The sequence below is a fragment of the Lithobates pipiens genome, unplaced genomic scaffold (genome assembly GCF_037356315.1).
Source record: "Lithobates pipiens isolate NorthernLeopardFrog02 unplaced genomic scaffold, aLitPip1_a1.2 Scaffold_8, whole genome shotgun sequence".
In the NCBI taxonomy this organism is placed as follows: domain Eukaryota; kingdom Metazoa; phylum Chordata; class Amphibia; order Anura; family Ranidae; genus Lithobates; species Lithobates pipiens.
This window is the reverse complement of record NW_027507903.1, coordinates 342,880,948-342,895,466: the sequence shown is the minus strand read 5'-3', so window position 1 is coordinate 342,895,466 and position 14,519 is coordinate 342,880,948. Positions and strand designations below refer to the sequence as shown.

The window sequence follows — 14,519 nt, the reverse complement described above, 5'->3', positions numbered from 1 at the left end:
AGAGACTGCTATTGGGCTTTAGATGGAAGCGCTCTACACAGCAGAAATGAATATTCAAGTAATGTATAAAACGGGAATTGAGCGGCGATTGTATTAATAACCTTGTTTAAAGAGTTAGAGAGAACAGATTACATAAAAAAAAAAAAAATCTGGGTGGAACTCTGCTTTAAGGCGTATGGCAGGTGCAAAAACATATCAAAACAACCATTTTGTTGATTTTTTTGTTTCGTTTCAAGTGTACAAGCTTACATAGCATTTTAAAACATTTAGCAAATTTGTACAACTGTGTAATTTAACAGATAAATAAGTATTTCTTGTTGTCATGGATGGGGGGGGTGCTGATGGAGACAGTAAGTTGGACGAAGGTAGAGGTATTGCCATCTGTTGTCCATCCTTGGAAATCGATCAGCACATTGGCCAAATATCACAATAACCCTAAGTTTCTTATAATCTGCAGACACAAGGGAGCAGTTGTAAACATGAAAAGACAATCCTATATCTGATCTGCCACACCACTCAGATATTACAGGCTTGAGGGATACCTTGTTTTTGATGATCCAGTCAGAACACTGGGTGCACCCATGATATCCCATTCATAAGCATAATAGAGTTTGGAAAAAGAAATCTCCACTCTACTTGTATGCTGATTATCTGCTGTGGGTCACCAACTAAAACATTATCTCAGTGAAAAAGGGATGACCTTTTTAGTAAGTCATGCAGTTTTCACATGGACAAAACAAGGAATGTCATGATAGTAAATAACTGACTAAACGTTGTAAAATATCATATTACTCATGTTACCATTGGACTGTAAATGCTAAAGTTAAAGCTTTGGTTGCAATATATTTGGAGATCTAGCACTGTTCTGAGTGTAATTATTTCTTTCTATCTAAGTTTCCTCACTCATTGACAAGATAGCCATACAATTTTTATTGTCTGAACATAAATGAAAGCAGATGGCAATGACACAGGAATTTACTATGACAGAGCCCAAAAGTTGCACTCACCAAAGAACACCAAGCCTTTTATCAGCCGCGGTAGCATCTGGAGCAGAATAACTCTTCAGTTTCATAGTATACCTGAAACATTAATTACATGTGTTAAAGATACTTGCCCTTGATAAGGATTTCTATTAATCTATGAGTTATTGTCTATGTAATGGTTTTATATATCAATTAATAACCTTTGCTACAAGTACAAACCAACAACAATGACAATCAGGCTAGCTTTATGCTTTTATAAGTTTGAATTTATCTATTAAAATATATACAGAGGATGTGCCATTTTACAAAATTGGCGGTGCGTCCATAAGGGCACCTCCCCTTCTCTCCAGCCAACCCCTCTATCACAGATAGAGCCTATGGCAATGCATGAATCTAATAGGAGTCAAAAAAGGTAATCTGCGAGTGCCATTCTTGGTGCTCGCAGTTAACCCAGCTGTGTTAGATAACCGAATGAATATTCGCTTTCCTAACACTGAACCGCCTCCCTGCCAATCAGGTGCTTGGATCTGTTACCCATCACCTGACTGGCTGAAACAACAGGCGCTATGACTGGATGCCTATCAGGAGTACAATCATATGAGAAGATGGGAGAAGACATTGAGGAACATAGAGGATACCGCCCAGCTCCATCACCCGCTGCCCCACGAGACAGGGTAAGGTGGTTGAGTGTGATGGGCACAGTGAGGCTGCAATTAATTATTTTTTTCAGAACTGTTCAGTTTGTTTGCACCACCCCCCCAAAAATTCTGAGAACCAGCCACCACTGCTGTAAGCATGGCTGGAATAGGTAATGAACTATTATAAAACAAAATACATGGAGTCTAATAAAATTAAATAACCTGAACCATCATTGTATGTCTGTGCATATAATACTTCAGGTATGATGAAAAGGGGAAAAAAAAAAAAAAAGTGTCATTTATAAGGCAGTCTCAAAAACTGTTCTCACTACGCATATCATTATACATACTTAATGAGTTCCACGGTTTCTGAATACATAGGAAATGGAGATTTTGCTTCTTGGACACTTTTCTCCAGTGCATTCCCACATTCAATAAAAGAGACCACTGCATCCAGGTAGTATACTGCTTTTTCAAATCTATCCGACTAGAGAGGAAATAAAAAAAAAAAAATGTTTAGACTTAAGAAATGTACACATATATTTTTATTTATTTTCGTTTGTACCAATCTGTCATATGTACAAAAATACACCACACTCCCACGTCAACCAAGGATAACTCATACTACTACAAGCATGCCTCAGTTTTGTAGCAAAGCAGTACTGGGATAATTGTTATAAACAGAGACGGGTGGGACCTGTGACCCTCAAGTGACAGCAAGAAACAAAAAAAACCAAAAAAAAAACATTTCCTTTCTCGTTCATTGGCATAATAATTCTTTCACTTTTTTGGAGGAGAGGATATGTGGAATTCTGAGCTTAAAATGTAGACATTCAAGGCTTTAAGATTCAAGATATGATGGATGCCCCTTTGATTTTGGAAAGCGCAAACAGGCTGAAATAAAATCCTGCCACAGCACCTTCAAGCCCAGGAAGATTTGTATGAGGATTTGGTTGACTTTCTGCTCCAGACCTTGCAGGAGGGACTGGGAGTCCAGCTTGGAGGGTTTGTACTTAGGAGGTTGCAGGGGCGCTCTAAAGAAAAATTTCTTAACCTCCAAACATGCATGGGGCCTGACCGTCTTGAGGGGCCCGCCACCCAGCTGACCCAGTGGCCCGGCAGCATGCCGCTCCGCTGTTTTTTCAAAGGGAGCCCAGAGAATATAGCTCAGTGGAGACCTACAGCTTCCTTTGCTTGGCCGATGGGTGGGCAGGGAATCGGCTGTCACGTGACCAGGGGGAACAAGTGCGATACACTCAAATTGAAGCCAGAAGACAAAGCCAAACGGAGCGGAGCGGGTAGTTGTGCACAGGGAATGGACAGCATTGATCAGTCACTGACTGATTCAGCATTTAGTTGGTTGGTGACACGTTTGCAGTGAAGAGGAAAGGGGGTCTCTGGGAGCTTTTGCGGATCGATGGCCTGCCCTTTTAATGAAGGTACTTGCCGCTGCACAATTCCTATAATGCTGAGCAGACATTCCTGCAGACTAGGGCTACATGTGTGGATGTGGTCCTCCTGTGCTGTCAGCCTGCATTGGGGAACGGCCCCTCTGCTGGATTTCCATGGGGAACGGCCCCTCTGCTGGATTTCCATGGGGAACGGCCCCTCTGCTGGATTTCCATGGGGAACGGCCCCTCTGCTGGATTTCCATGGGGAACGGCCCCTCTGCTGGATTTCCATGGGGAACGGCCCCTCTGCTGGATTTCCATGGGGAACGGCCCCTCTGCTGGATTTCCATGGGGATCGGCCCCTCTGCTGGATTTCCATGGGGATCGGCCCCTCTGCTGGATTTCCATGGGGATCGGCCCCTCTGCTGGATTTCCATGGGGAACGGCCCCTCTGCTGGATTTCCATGGGGAACGGCCCCTCTGCTGGATTTCCATGGGGAACGGCCCCTCTGCTGGATTTCCATGGGGAACGGCCCCTCTGCTGGATTGGACAATCTCTTAGCTGGCTTGGAATGAAATGGGCATGTGAAAGAAGGAGTGGAGGTAATGAAATGGTTATGTAAAAGGAAGGTAGGGTGAAAATGTTACACCCCCCAACCCCCCCCCCCCTTTTTTTTTTACATGCCCACTGCACGTAAATGAAGGCGAGGTAAATTGGGCATGTGTGGGTTTTAAAATTTTTACATTACCTTTCTTTACATATCCATTTCATTCTGCCCACTCCTAACTTCACATCGTCATTTAATCCCCCTTTCCCTTCCCAATGGAGTGCCATATACATATGTACAGTATTATAGGAGTGTATAGTTCTTTACAAATGAACCACTAAAATACAGGACACTTTCACCCCCCCCCCCTTCCTGCCCAGGCCAATTTTCAGCTTTCAGCGCAGTCGCACTTTGAATGACAATAGTGCGGTCATGCAACACTGTACTCATCTGACATTGTTTTTTTCCACACAAATAGAGCTTTTAGTGGCATTTAATCAATAAAATAAAGACCACAAATGTTAAAAAATGTTTTAAAAAAGTGTTTAGTTTGTTATAAAATTTTGCAAATAAATAATCTTTCTTCACAAATTTAGGCCAAAATGTATACTACTACATTTCTTTGGTGAAAATAACCCAAAATTGTGTATGTTATGGGCGCATTTGGTGGGATGGCCAGTGGGCAGGCCCTGGGGAAGGTTGGTGCTCAGGTTCCCCAGGGGCCCAGGCCTAAAGCCATGTAAGGGGCCCCAACATTCCTGATGGCTACCCTTGTGTCAAGATCAACTGCCTAATTACTTTTTGGAGCTAAAAAAGGATGGGGGGTCCTGCCAGCCAGAAAAAAGGTTGTAGATAGGGTTTACTGGTTGGGTCCTTAAGACAGGTGCATCCTCCAGATTCTTAGAAGGAGCAAACCACTTAAAATCCTCCTCAAACTTGCACAAGGACACTAGGTGTTAAGGGGGAACAAACATCTTGCCAGGGAGTTTCCAATCTCTGTGGAGCGTGCACTGGGAAAGTTGTTGCAGTCTTAAGGTCTCCAAGCAAGACAGAACAGGTAGAGGCAAACCAAGCCGATTCCCTTAATTTTAATATGGTGCAGAAGTCAAATGGTCTCTTGATTTGGATGTAGAAAATTCAAACTCCCTGGAGGCAAGCTTGTACAGTTAAGACTTAAGTGAAACAGAGTCAGATTGATTAATCGGCTGATGTTTTAAGGCCATGTGCAGGTCAGACAGAGAATCTTCAGGGAAGGTACAAAATTGTGTGATTTGGGCCTCACAGTCATGCACGTCTCTAGTAAATAACTCGAGAGCAGAGGACCCACCAGGATCTGACAAGATGGAGACTACTTCAAAAATGCCAAAGACTAGGATCCGATGGCAACACGATTTTTTTGGTTTATTGATCTTTATTTCGTTTTTATATAAAAAAAATGTTTTTACAAAACCACATGTCTAATATTGAAAAGTAAAATTACAATTTTAATCACAGACATTTATATTTTAATATGTATATTCCAGTTACCCCCCACCACTCCTTCCACCCTCCCCTCCCCCTGTCCCGTCTCCTCTACTCTATTCTTTTTTCTCTTATCCTCCTCTCTCTTCTTTTCCTCCATCGCCTATTCTACAATTTTCACTTTATACTCTACAGTTTTTTTTTTTTTTTTTTTTTTTATAGTCTATCCATCTTTCCCAGATACTATTAAATCTTTCAACTTTACCTCAATCCCTACTACTGAGACATTCCATTTTTGATATACAATGTATTCTTTCGAACCATTTCTTTATGGGGGGGTTTTCCCGGGTCTAGCTTTTTTTTTTTTTTTGATATTCCTCTTTTGCTGCTGCATTCATTAAGTTTGGGCTCAGGGTTCTGTTATATTTTTTTTCTTCTTTGAATTATATCATCATCGTATCTCCTGCCAATACACCTTTATTTTTTATATTCCAACCAAATGTGGGCCATAATGCCTTTCTGGTTACAGCCTCTCTAACAAAGGCAATTTAGTTTGCTGGTATTTTTGAGCAATCACAGGAGTTAATATACCATCTCGCTAAACATTTATAATTTGATTCTTTTGTATTTATATCAGTCGCATTGTCAAATGTTGCTCCCGGACATACACCCAGTTCCTCCTCCAATTTTCCAAACAAAGCTCTCCCCGCTCCCCTATCTCCATGAGTATTCTATAGATACAAGATATTCCATGCATTAATTTCGAACTGTGAAATACTTTTTTTCTATTGAGTTCAAGTTCATCTCAAATCTAATTGGTTGTGATAAAGAAGTCACAAAGTGCTTTAGCTGGGAGTACCGCCACTCATTTATCATTATAGCTTCACTTTTATGCCTTATTTCCTGCGTAGACCTGATTTCCCCTTTATTCGTTATATTTTTTAGTTGTATATCTCCGATCCAATTCCCATAAAGTGCCCTTTTACCCGGTTAAAAAAAGCTGGTCTCTGATAATTCTATTATTGGTGAATTGTATTCCCATCTTCCTTGCCTGTGAAATAAATCCCAAACATTGAAAACCTTTCTAGTTAAATCATATGTATTTATATCTAATGTTCTTTATTTTGGTGGTATTATCCATATATTCTTACTTAACAGTGTTTTACTTATCGTGTTTTCCAACTGAACCCATCTTATTTCACTCTGTTAGTCCATGTTATCAATCGTGCTATTATTACCATGTTATATCTTTTTATATCAGGTGCTGCTAACCCCGTGTTTCTGATCTCTACTCAGTATTGAAAACTATATCCTTGGCTTTTTACCCTGCCATAGACATCTTGATATGATCATCTTTAATGTCTGGAAGAATGTTTGAGGAAGTGCTATTGGTATCGTCTGGAACTTGTACAATATTTTCAGGATTATTACCATGTTTATTCTTCCCATCCATGACAGTGGACTTTTGCCATTTTCCTAATCTCTTCTTTGAGCTCATTAAAAGTAGTGTAATATAGTTAGCTGGATAAATTTTCCCAACCAAAGTTGTTAGTTTTATTCTGAGATATTTTAATTCCCCCCCCCAAATGAATGAGAATTCGCTCTGTAGTACGAATTCCTCCTTTTTAATTCAAACTTATGTTCAAAATGTATCAATTTTATTGGGTTTATTTTTACATTGGAGAGTTGCCCATACCTCTTCAAATCTTAATTTGGGAATGTTGTTCTGGGATTGGAGATACAAAAAGATATCATCTGCATATGCTGCGACCTTGTGTTCTCCCTTCTTCACCCCACCTACATCATTGTTGTTCTGTATGGATACCAGTAATGTTTCTAGCGATAGTACATATAGAAGGGACGACAGAGGGCATCCTTGTCTTGTTCCATTGAACATTTCTAAGGGTGCAGACATATTTCCATTTACCTTTACCGATGCAGTGGGATGGTTATATACATTTTTGACCCATTTGGGTCCTATTCCCAGGTTTTCTATTGTATCCATAATAAATTCCCAGTCTACCCTGTCTTTTGCTAAGATTTTTGCGTATAATTTTGTGTCTGCGATTAATAATGCTATTGGTCTGTAATTTGAGCATAATGTATATTTTCCCTCTTTAGGTATTACTGTTACAAACGCCATTAGTCACTCTCCCCTCATTCCTCCTCCCCCCCCCCCCCCCGTTTATTCAAGTATTCTCTCATTTTTTAGATTAGTTGTACTTTGTTTTGTAATATCTAATTGTAAATCCATCAGGTAAAGGGCTCTTTCCTGCTGCTATTCTATTTATTGCTTTTCTGATCTCTTCTTGTTATTCGGTCTTCCAACTCCTGTCATTTATCTACCGAGATTCTTTAAAAAATCGGCGCTATTACTGATGTTTTATACACATCTCTCCTTTCTCATGTCCTATATAATTTAGTGACTTTATTTTTAAAAAATTTTGCAAGATATTTTCCTGGTTTCCCCATTTGTATCTTTCACCACCTTGTTGAAGACTGTGTTTATTGTTCCATTAGGTCTTAAAGTTGATAAATAATCGTCTGTTGTACTGCAAAATTAATTTTTTATGTATCTGTTCCAACTTGTCTTTCTTTTATTACCCTTTCCATTGCCTTTTCCCTCTTCTTTCTTACACCTATAGATATTGACACGCCTTTAATATAGGCTTTAGACACATCAGGGGACTCATTCTGCAAAAAGTATTGTTCTAGCTCATTCTTTATTTTATCTCCTATTTCTTTGTCTCGTCTTAGATCTTAAATTAGCCGCCATGAATTTGTCCTATTTTGTGTTCCCTTAAGTCTCAGCTTCACCATTACTGGGTCATGATCTGAGAGTGATGGTATTTCTATTGATTTTTAGACTGTTTCCAAAAGTGTGTTCTACCAGTATATAATCTAACCTTGAGTAAATGTCATACACGGGAGTGTGTAAAGTGTAATCTCGCACTCTCGGGCGTTAAGCCCTTCATATGTCCACCAGTTGCTATTGGTGTAGTTTTTGTCTTGATCCCTCTTTAGTTGGTAATCACCAGTTCCCAGTGCATGAGACGTTCTATACATTTGTGGGTCGATACAGAAATTAATGTCTCCTGCCAGGATGAAATTCCCTTTCTTAAAGTCCATCAATTTACCCAGAACCTCCTTTTAGGTCTTTATTCGGGCAATATAAATTTGCTAATATACATTCCATTCCTTGTAGATTTCCTTTCAGGAATAGATGCCGTCCCTCCGGGTCTACTTTCCCATCTTCCACTATAAATCTGAGATCTCTAGCCAAGCCTATTTGTCCAACTCACTTTCTAGATCTTGCATTTATCTTGACTGATTAAGCATGCCTGTTTCCGGTGAAATTCTGCTCTGTCCTCTTTTTTTTTACTTCCATCTGTTTTGCCTGTGTCCCTTGTTTTTCCATTATCCGTTTCTCAGATCCACTTTCTTGGGACGTGTACTTTACTTTATTGATCCTGGGCTTGAGTTAACTTTAGGAGACTTTGCAGCTGACCCTCCCCTCACTGATCTCCCCCTTGTAACCATAGTCTCTATATTTATATTTGGTTTTGCGTTAAAATTTTCTCCTTCAAACAGTCCCTTTTACTTTGCTTCTGATGTTTATTATATATTACATAGAGGGAAATTATGGAATGTCTTAACTTTAGCAGACTTTTAGCCGTTCAGTTAACAATGGTTTAGTCTCCTGGCATAAAATATACTATACACTATACCTGTCTGTATACAGAGTCTGCTCTGTTGAATCTTTTTTGTTTTTTTACACAGTATTTTGTTTATTTTGTATATATCCCAAGTGATACTGGATAATACGGGGATGACCAGTCCTTGAACATGTAGATTTTAGCGCTATCTGTGATGTTTGGTCCTGCTGGTTTCTATAGCAGACAAAAATGGGCTCCAAAGAAAAGTTTGCATAAACAAAAGAATAATATAGGGGCAACTCGCCACTCCTGCTGGACAGTCAATGATCTGTCAAATTGTCTGTTTTGTATGGGGTCTGCTACAGGCAAAGCGTCCAGATATCCCTGTGCAGCTCCACTTCAGGGATTCACTTCAGGTATCTGGGTGCAGACAGGCAGCCTACTCGCCTGGCCCGGTCCCATCGGGTCTCCGGTTTGCCTTCTGGACTTTCCCTCTCTGGGTGCCCCGAGCAAGCGCCCACACCTCTGCACTTCGCAGCAACTTCAGCAGTTCTCCAGGCTCCACCCGCTAGGACTTTCGGCAAGATCTCATTGTTCCTCTCACAGAGCTGCTAACATGCCTCCTCTGCTGGCGTCCCACGTGTAAAGAGGGAGTTTAGGGGTGGGCTGCATATCTGGTGTGTCTGTGCCCTTTGCCACATGCTCGCCTTTCTAGTTCAGTTTTGAGGAGCCAGACCTATGGCCGGGAGGAGGGGGCACACAAGAGGGTAGAAGGGGGGGGTCAGTGTGGCAGCCGTAGCTCCGCCACTACACAGTACGGATGGTTTCACCTGAAGGCTCCTAGCAAGAGCTCTCTGGTTGCCCAATTCCTAGGCTCCTCCCCCTTCTCTATTATTCTAAGCTGCATACATCAGCTGCATCAGTGGGCACCATGCAAGCTGCACCAGGATCATTAGAATAGTTTTAGTTGAGAGCGCCCAATGCAGCAGGACTGTGACTGTATCAAAGAGCAAAATTAGGTTACATTTTTTCCCAGCAGACTGAAGAAAAAATGTGCATTTTCCAAGAATGATTTTTTTTTTTTTTTTATCAGCTCCAATCTCCCTGTAGGCAGCAGTACAACCTCTAAAAGAAAAGGTGAAAGATTATTTTTGGTTATGCACATAACACAAATTCCTTTCGATTCCGTTAGGGCAAGCAAAGCTATTAAATAGCACACTAAGTTTGAGGCCTCTAGGAGCAATTGTGCCAACATATTGCAAATTATGGCACATTTAACGTGGTTGTAAACCACAAAAGGAAAAATGAATAAACCATATCCTTTATATTATGTACTTCATCTGCACCTGTCACTTCTGACAGTTTTCTCCTACATCGGACAATCCAAGGTTAGGGCCCATCCTCTAGCAAACAGCTTTTGATTGACAGCCTCAGTTTTGCATTTTTTCCCAATTAGACTTAGTACAGGAGGAAATGTCCATTCAGTCAACTTCGAAATCAGGTAAAACTCAGCTCTTTGCTCTGTGCAGAGTGTGACATCAGCTCCCTGCCCTCTGCCTCCTGGAAGCTGAAAAATACCATCTGATCTGTGTAATTTGAAAGGCTCCAGAGTAGAGACGACTGCAGATAAACAGGTACAGTTTATGTGAGGAGGATCCGATTCATCACTAGGTCACCAAGGCCAAGCCTAGCCCCTTTAGTGGACGTATACTTTTTTTTATACCAAGCTAACCTTGAAAAGTGCATTTCTCCAGTGACAGAATTGACACCCTCTCTCGTTTAGTCACTTCCATTTTGTCCAGTGAACAAGTCTTTGGCTGTGCGGGATGACATACCTCCCATGCATGTGCACAGGTTACATGGTCTCAGCACAAAATCCTACTTGCACTGTACCATCCAGCTGCCCGTGAGCATTTTTAGTGTACAATTACAAAGACAAAATTGCTGAAAGGCTTAGGAGAAAGACCCTACAAGCAAGAAAAACCTACAGAGAGTCTATGTTGTCATGAATAGGTTAACAGAGCATTTTTTTTAAACAATCCAGCTATAAATAAACAAGTAAAGCTTAGTGAACGTACCCTGTTAGAACATATATTGTCTTTGGGGAGTCTTACCAAAGCATCTGCATTGTGCTTCAGTTTCTTTGCCTCCTGCAGGTAATGATCAGCTGAATGGTTTCTAGAAAAAAAACAAAAACAGCATGGCTTATTTAAACCTGCAATACTGTATGTAATAACATCAACAATCATGAAACACTGGGAATGTAGCAATTACAGATATAACAGCATCAGATGGAAACAAAAACCATGGGTATTTATTTTCTCTTGATATACAGAATACAAACTGCAGATGTCTGTTTACAGTGTCCTCCAGGAAGTTTTACTTATACAAAACATGTGTTGACAAAATAATGGGTTACACTAAACACATTGTTTTTGTGCTAAATAAACCCAAATACCGATCTATATCTTACCGGTCTTCGAACGAAAGCTTGGCCCTTCGAGACTTGTTGTCAATTGGTGGTATAAAGGCTACAGCAGCAGTATTTGATGTTTTTTCCTAATAAAAATAAAATATATATATATATAATTGCACCATACAGTACTTAGTAAGCAAGGATTTGACATATTTCTTTAAATAAAGAGGTCGCTGCTGTGAGCATCTTAGTGCACTGCATGTTTAAGTCAAGTGAATTAGCACCAGAGTATCCCAGGACCTCCTGTGTAAATATGAGATATGTTTTGAAACTTCAGGAGCTCAGACTCTAGTCTCCTTAAGAGCCTAGCAATTTTCATGCCTCACCTTCAGTGATCAAAGTTAGCATACATGAGGCTCACAACCAGTGAGTAATCCCATCTAGGGATAATACCTGCACCACCTAAGCAAAACAACTGCCCATTGAATATGGTAAAAACCCCTTTTATTCAGATTGGGATAAAGTGTGGAATAGGGGTGCAACGGATCAAATCGTTCCTCAGATCAGAGTCACAGATCAGATAATTTTTCGGATCAGCAAATATTAATTTAATTCGCAAAAACCTGTGAAAATTCCACCACCATATAGTCCCCACTGTAATATTGGCTGGGTACGGCATGGGTGGGTACGGCAGGGTATGGGCAGGTATTGCAGAGTATTGAGGGATGGCTGCTTTCACCCGATCTCTCCCCTCCACTGTACAGATTAGTACAGAGAGGGGAGAGAGGAACTGGAGTCATGACATTATGCCGGTTTGTTTACAAGTGATCTCTCCGTCGGAGCGATCACATTGTAAACGGCCTTGGTGAAGGCCAAGACTGCAGAGCGCGGCATCTGCCGATCCGAGCAGGGTGACCCATTCGGATAACGGATCGGTGGTGATCCGTTGCATCTCTAGTGTGGAAGGGTTAGACCTTCTGTAAAAGTTTTAAAAGCTATCCCCAGAACAAGAAGGTAATGGTAAATAAATCTTGTAAAGCAGAGGGCAATTTTCTTCACTTTGGGAGATTTCTTTTACAGCCGACTCTAAAAGTATCATTCTGGTATAACCACTAGAAGTCCAGTGATGTACAGGTATGTTGGTGGTCAGCAAGTGGTTAAAGTTTGTAAACTTAACCCCCCACACACATTTACATTTTTGAATTCTTAATATTACAGAGAACCATAAAAGGTACAAAGTAAAAAAAAAAAAAAGTAACGATCTTGGCAGATAAACCTCAAGAAAAAGTGGTTCATATTTCACAACAAAGAAGCCAAACTGGAACTAACCAGATTTACCTTGGGTTCTTTTGCACTGCTAGAACTTTTCCCTTCGGTCTTTTTTTGCTTTGCAGAAGAGCTGCTCTTAGTGCTGCTTTCCTTGGTGCTGCCACTGCTGCTAGATTTCATTGAGGATGACTGACTAGCTGATCTTTTCCGTTGCCCATGCTCTGTCTTGACTTCTTTCTGCTGAGCAGGTGGAGCTGGAGATGGCAGAGGATCTTTCTCTTTTACTGGATTCTGCTTGGATGACCTGTATAAAAAAGAAAAACATTTTTTTTATTAAAACAAAAAGGTTATACTTAACTGCTCTGTGAAATTTTATTACACAGAGCAGTCCTTTATCTCCTCTTCTGGAGTCCAGAGTCACCCCCCATCCACGGCACTCTCCATTCCCTCTTGCAGGTGACCCCCATAGAAAGCCATGTGTTATAGAACACTTGTGCAGGCATGTTCCTGAGCCGGGCTGTGTGTGCCCATCAGGGTTGCCAACCTCCCGCAGCATTTTTTTTTTTACTGACAAAACATAGAAAATTTACAATTGCTATAACAAAGTAATTTGCTTGATTTACACAAAAAGTCAACAGCATGAAATTATCAGCCCCTGATATTTACTGGCAAATCTGATTTTTACAAACTGTCAGTAAATTTACTGGTGGTTGGCAACCCTGGTGCCCATTGACACAGTGCAGCTCAGACATGTCCAGGCTCGCTCCTCACAGGATTTGAATGAGAGCAGCGGGAGCATGACTCTTCACTCCTATGTCTCCTGCAAGACCAGGAGGTGAAGGGAACAGAGCTGCAGCTGAGACAGTGCTGGGTCGCCATCATAACTCAGCTGGTGGGAGGGGGCTAAGTTAGTGGGAAGTTGTTTCCCTGAGACCTACTATTGCCAACTCAAACTGATAGTTTAAAGTGAAGCTGGCATTTAAAGGATGAGTGTATTTTTATCTCCCAGAAACTTAGGGGGAGATTTACTAAAACTGGTGCACACAGAATCTGGTGCAGCGGTGCATAGTGACCAATCAGCTTTCAACTTCAGCTTGTTACACTAAGCTTTGACAATAAAACTTAGAGACTGATTGGTTAATATGCACACCAGATTGTGTGCGCGCGCGCGCGCATCAGTTTTAGTAAATCCCCCATAGTATTTGGTCTATGAACTGATAATTTCCATAAGTTTAAATTGTATAGAAATAATCCATTATTAGTAAACCTTTAATAGAGGGCCCTTATGACATTTTAGTAGTTGCATAGTATGCTGGGCTCCCCAATAAGAAAGCCTAGCATTGCCATTTTGCTTGCTGACTGGCTTTGCCTACTAAAGTTATATATGGTCCCATACCTACAAGACCAAAATATCAGTGAATAAAATGTATTTAATATTTTATGCTAACGACGTATCTTTGAAATTCATAAAAATATAATTTATGAAAAATATATACAAACACTACGTTCCCTTGATAAAAAATATGGTAGGCATTGCCAGGCCTAAACTTAAATGTAAATACAAATCCATAATGCATAAAAGGCCCTTTTGGCTGCCTCAGGCTGGAAAAGTGGTATGATTCTCTGGCTTTCCATTTGCCAACAGAATTCTGCAGATGTGTTAGGCTGAGGGCACATGTGGCCAAAAGTATTTTGTTCATTCTTCCCACTCTCTTTTTATTTTGGTGTATGCACTGGGCTTATGACTTTTTACTCCAATGTAACAAAAGTCTTGTGTGTCACTGGGGTACAGAATTGTTTCAGGTTTTAGAATGGCCGGATAAACACACAAGGTTGTCCTGGGTGTATCAACCTATGGAAAGTGCCAAAGGTACAGTAGAGGGCTCTATGCACAGTACACAAACATGAGTGAAAATGTCTTGTATGTAAAACTAATCCAGCATGTCAAGAAAAAGCTGATAATGACAAATCATTGATAACATACCAAACTACATATCATGACTTACTCTCTGCTGGATGCTTTGTGGCTTGATGCTTTTTCCTCAACCTTTGGTTTCTTGCTCTCATTCCCTCTGGAATCATCATCATTCTGTAGAAAAGAAAAAAAAAACGCAAAAAAGGAAACCGTGTCAAAAAGTAATCAACTATTTATTTTCC

At 40.6% G+C, this 14,519-nt stretch overlaps 1 protein-coding gene across 3 annotated transcripts in view; it reads right to left on the bottom strand.

Annotated features, from left to right (window-relative positions):
* Positions 1 to 14,519, bottom strand: part of AFF4 (ALF transcription elongation factor 4) — a 207,645-nt gene that overhangs the window by 32,873 nt on the left and 160,253 nt on the right. For 2 of the 3 annotated variants that reach the window (XM_077473202.1, XM_077473204.1), the window contains 6 exons: positions 14,369 to 14,451; positions 12,432 to 12,666; positions 11,151 to 11,236; positions 10,756 to 10,855; positions 1,972 to 2,108; positions 1,008 to 1,079 (listed from right to left, as the gene is read on the bottom strand). In XM_077473202.1, the coding sequence (XP_077329328.1) occupies positions 1,008 to 1,079; positions 1,972 to 2,108; positions 10,756 to 10,855; positions 11,151 to 11,236; positions 12,432 to 12,666; positions 14,369 to 14,451 (713 nt within the window). The remainder of the gene's footprint in view (positions 1 to 1,007; positions 1,080 to 1,971; positions 2,109 to 10,755; positions 10,856 to 11,150; positions 11,237 to 12,431; positions 12,667 to 14,368; positions 14,452 to 14,519) is intronic. The other variant, XM_077473203.1, reaches the window with a different exon arrangement.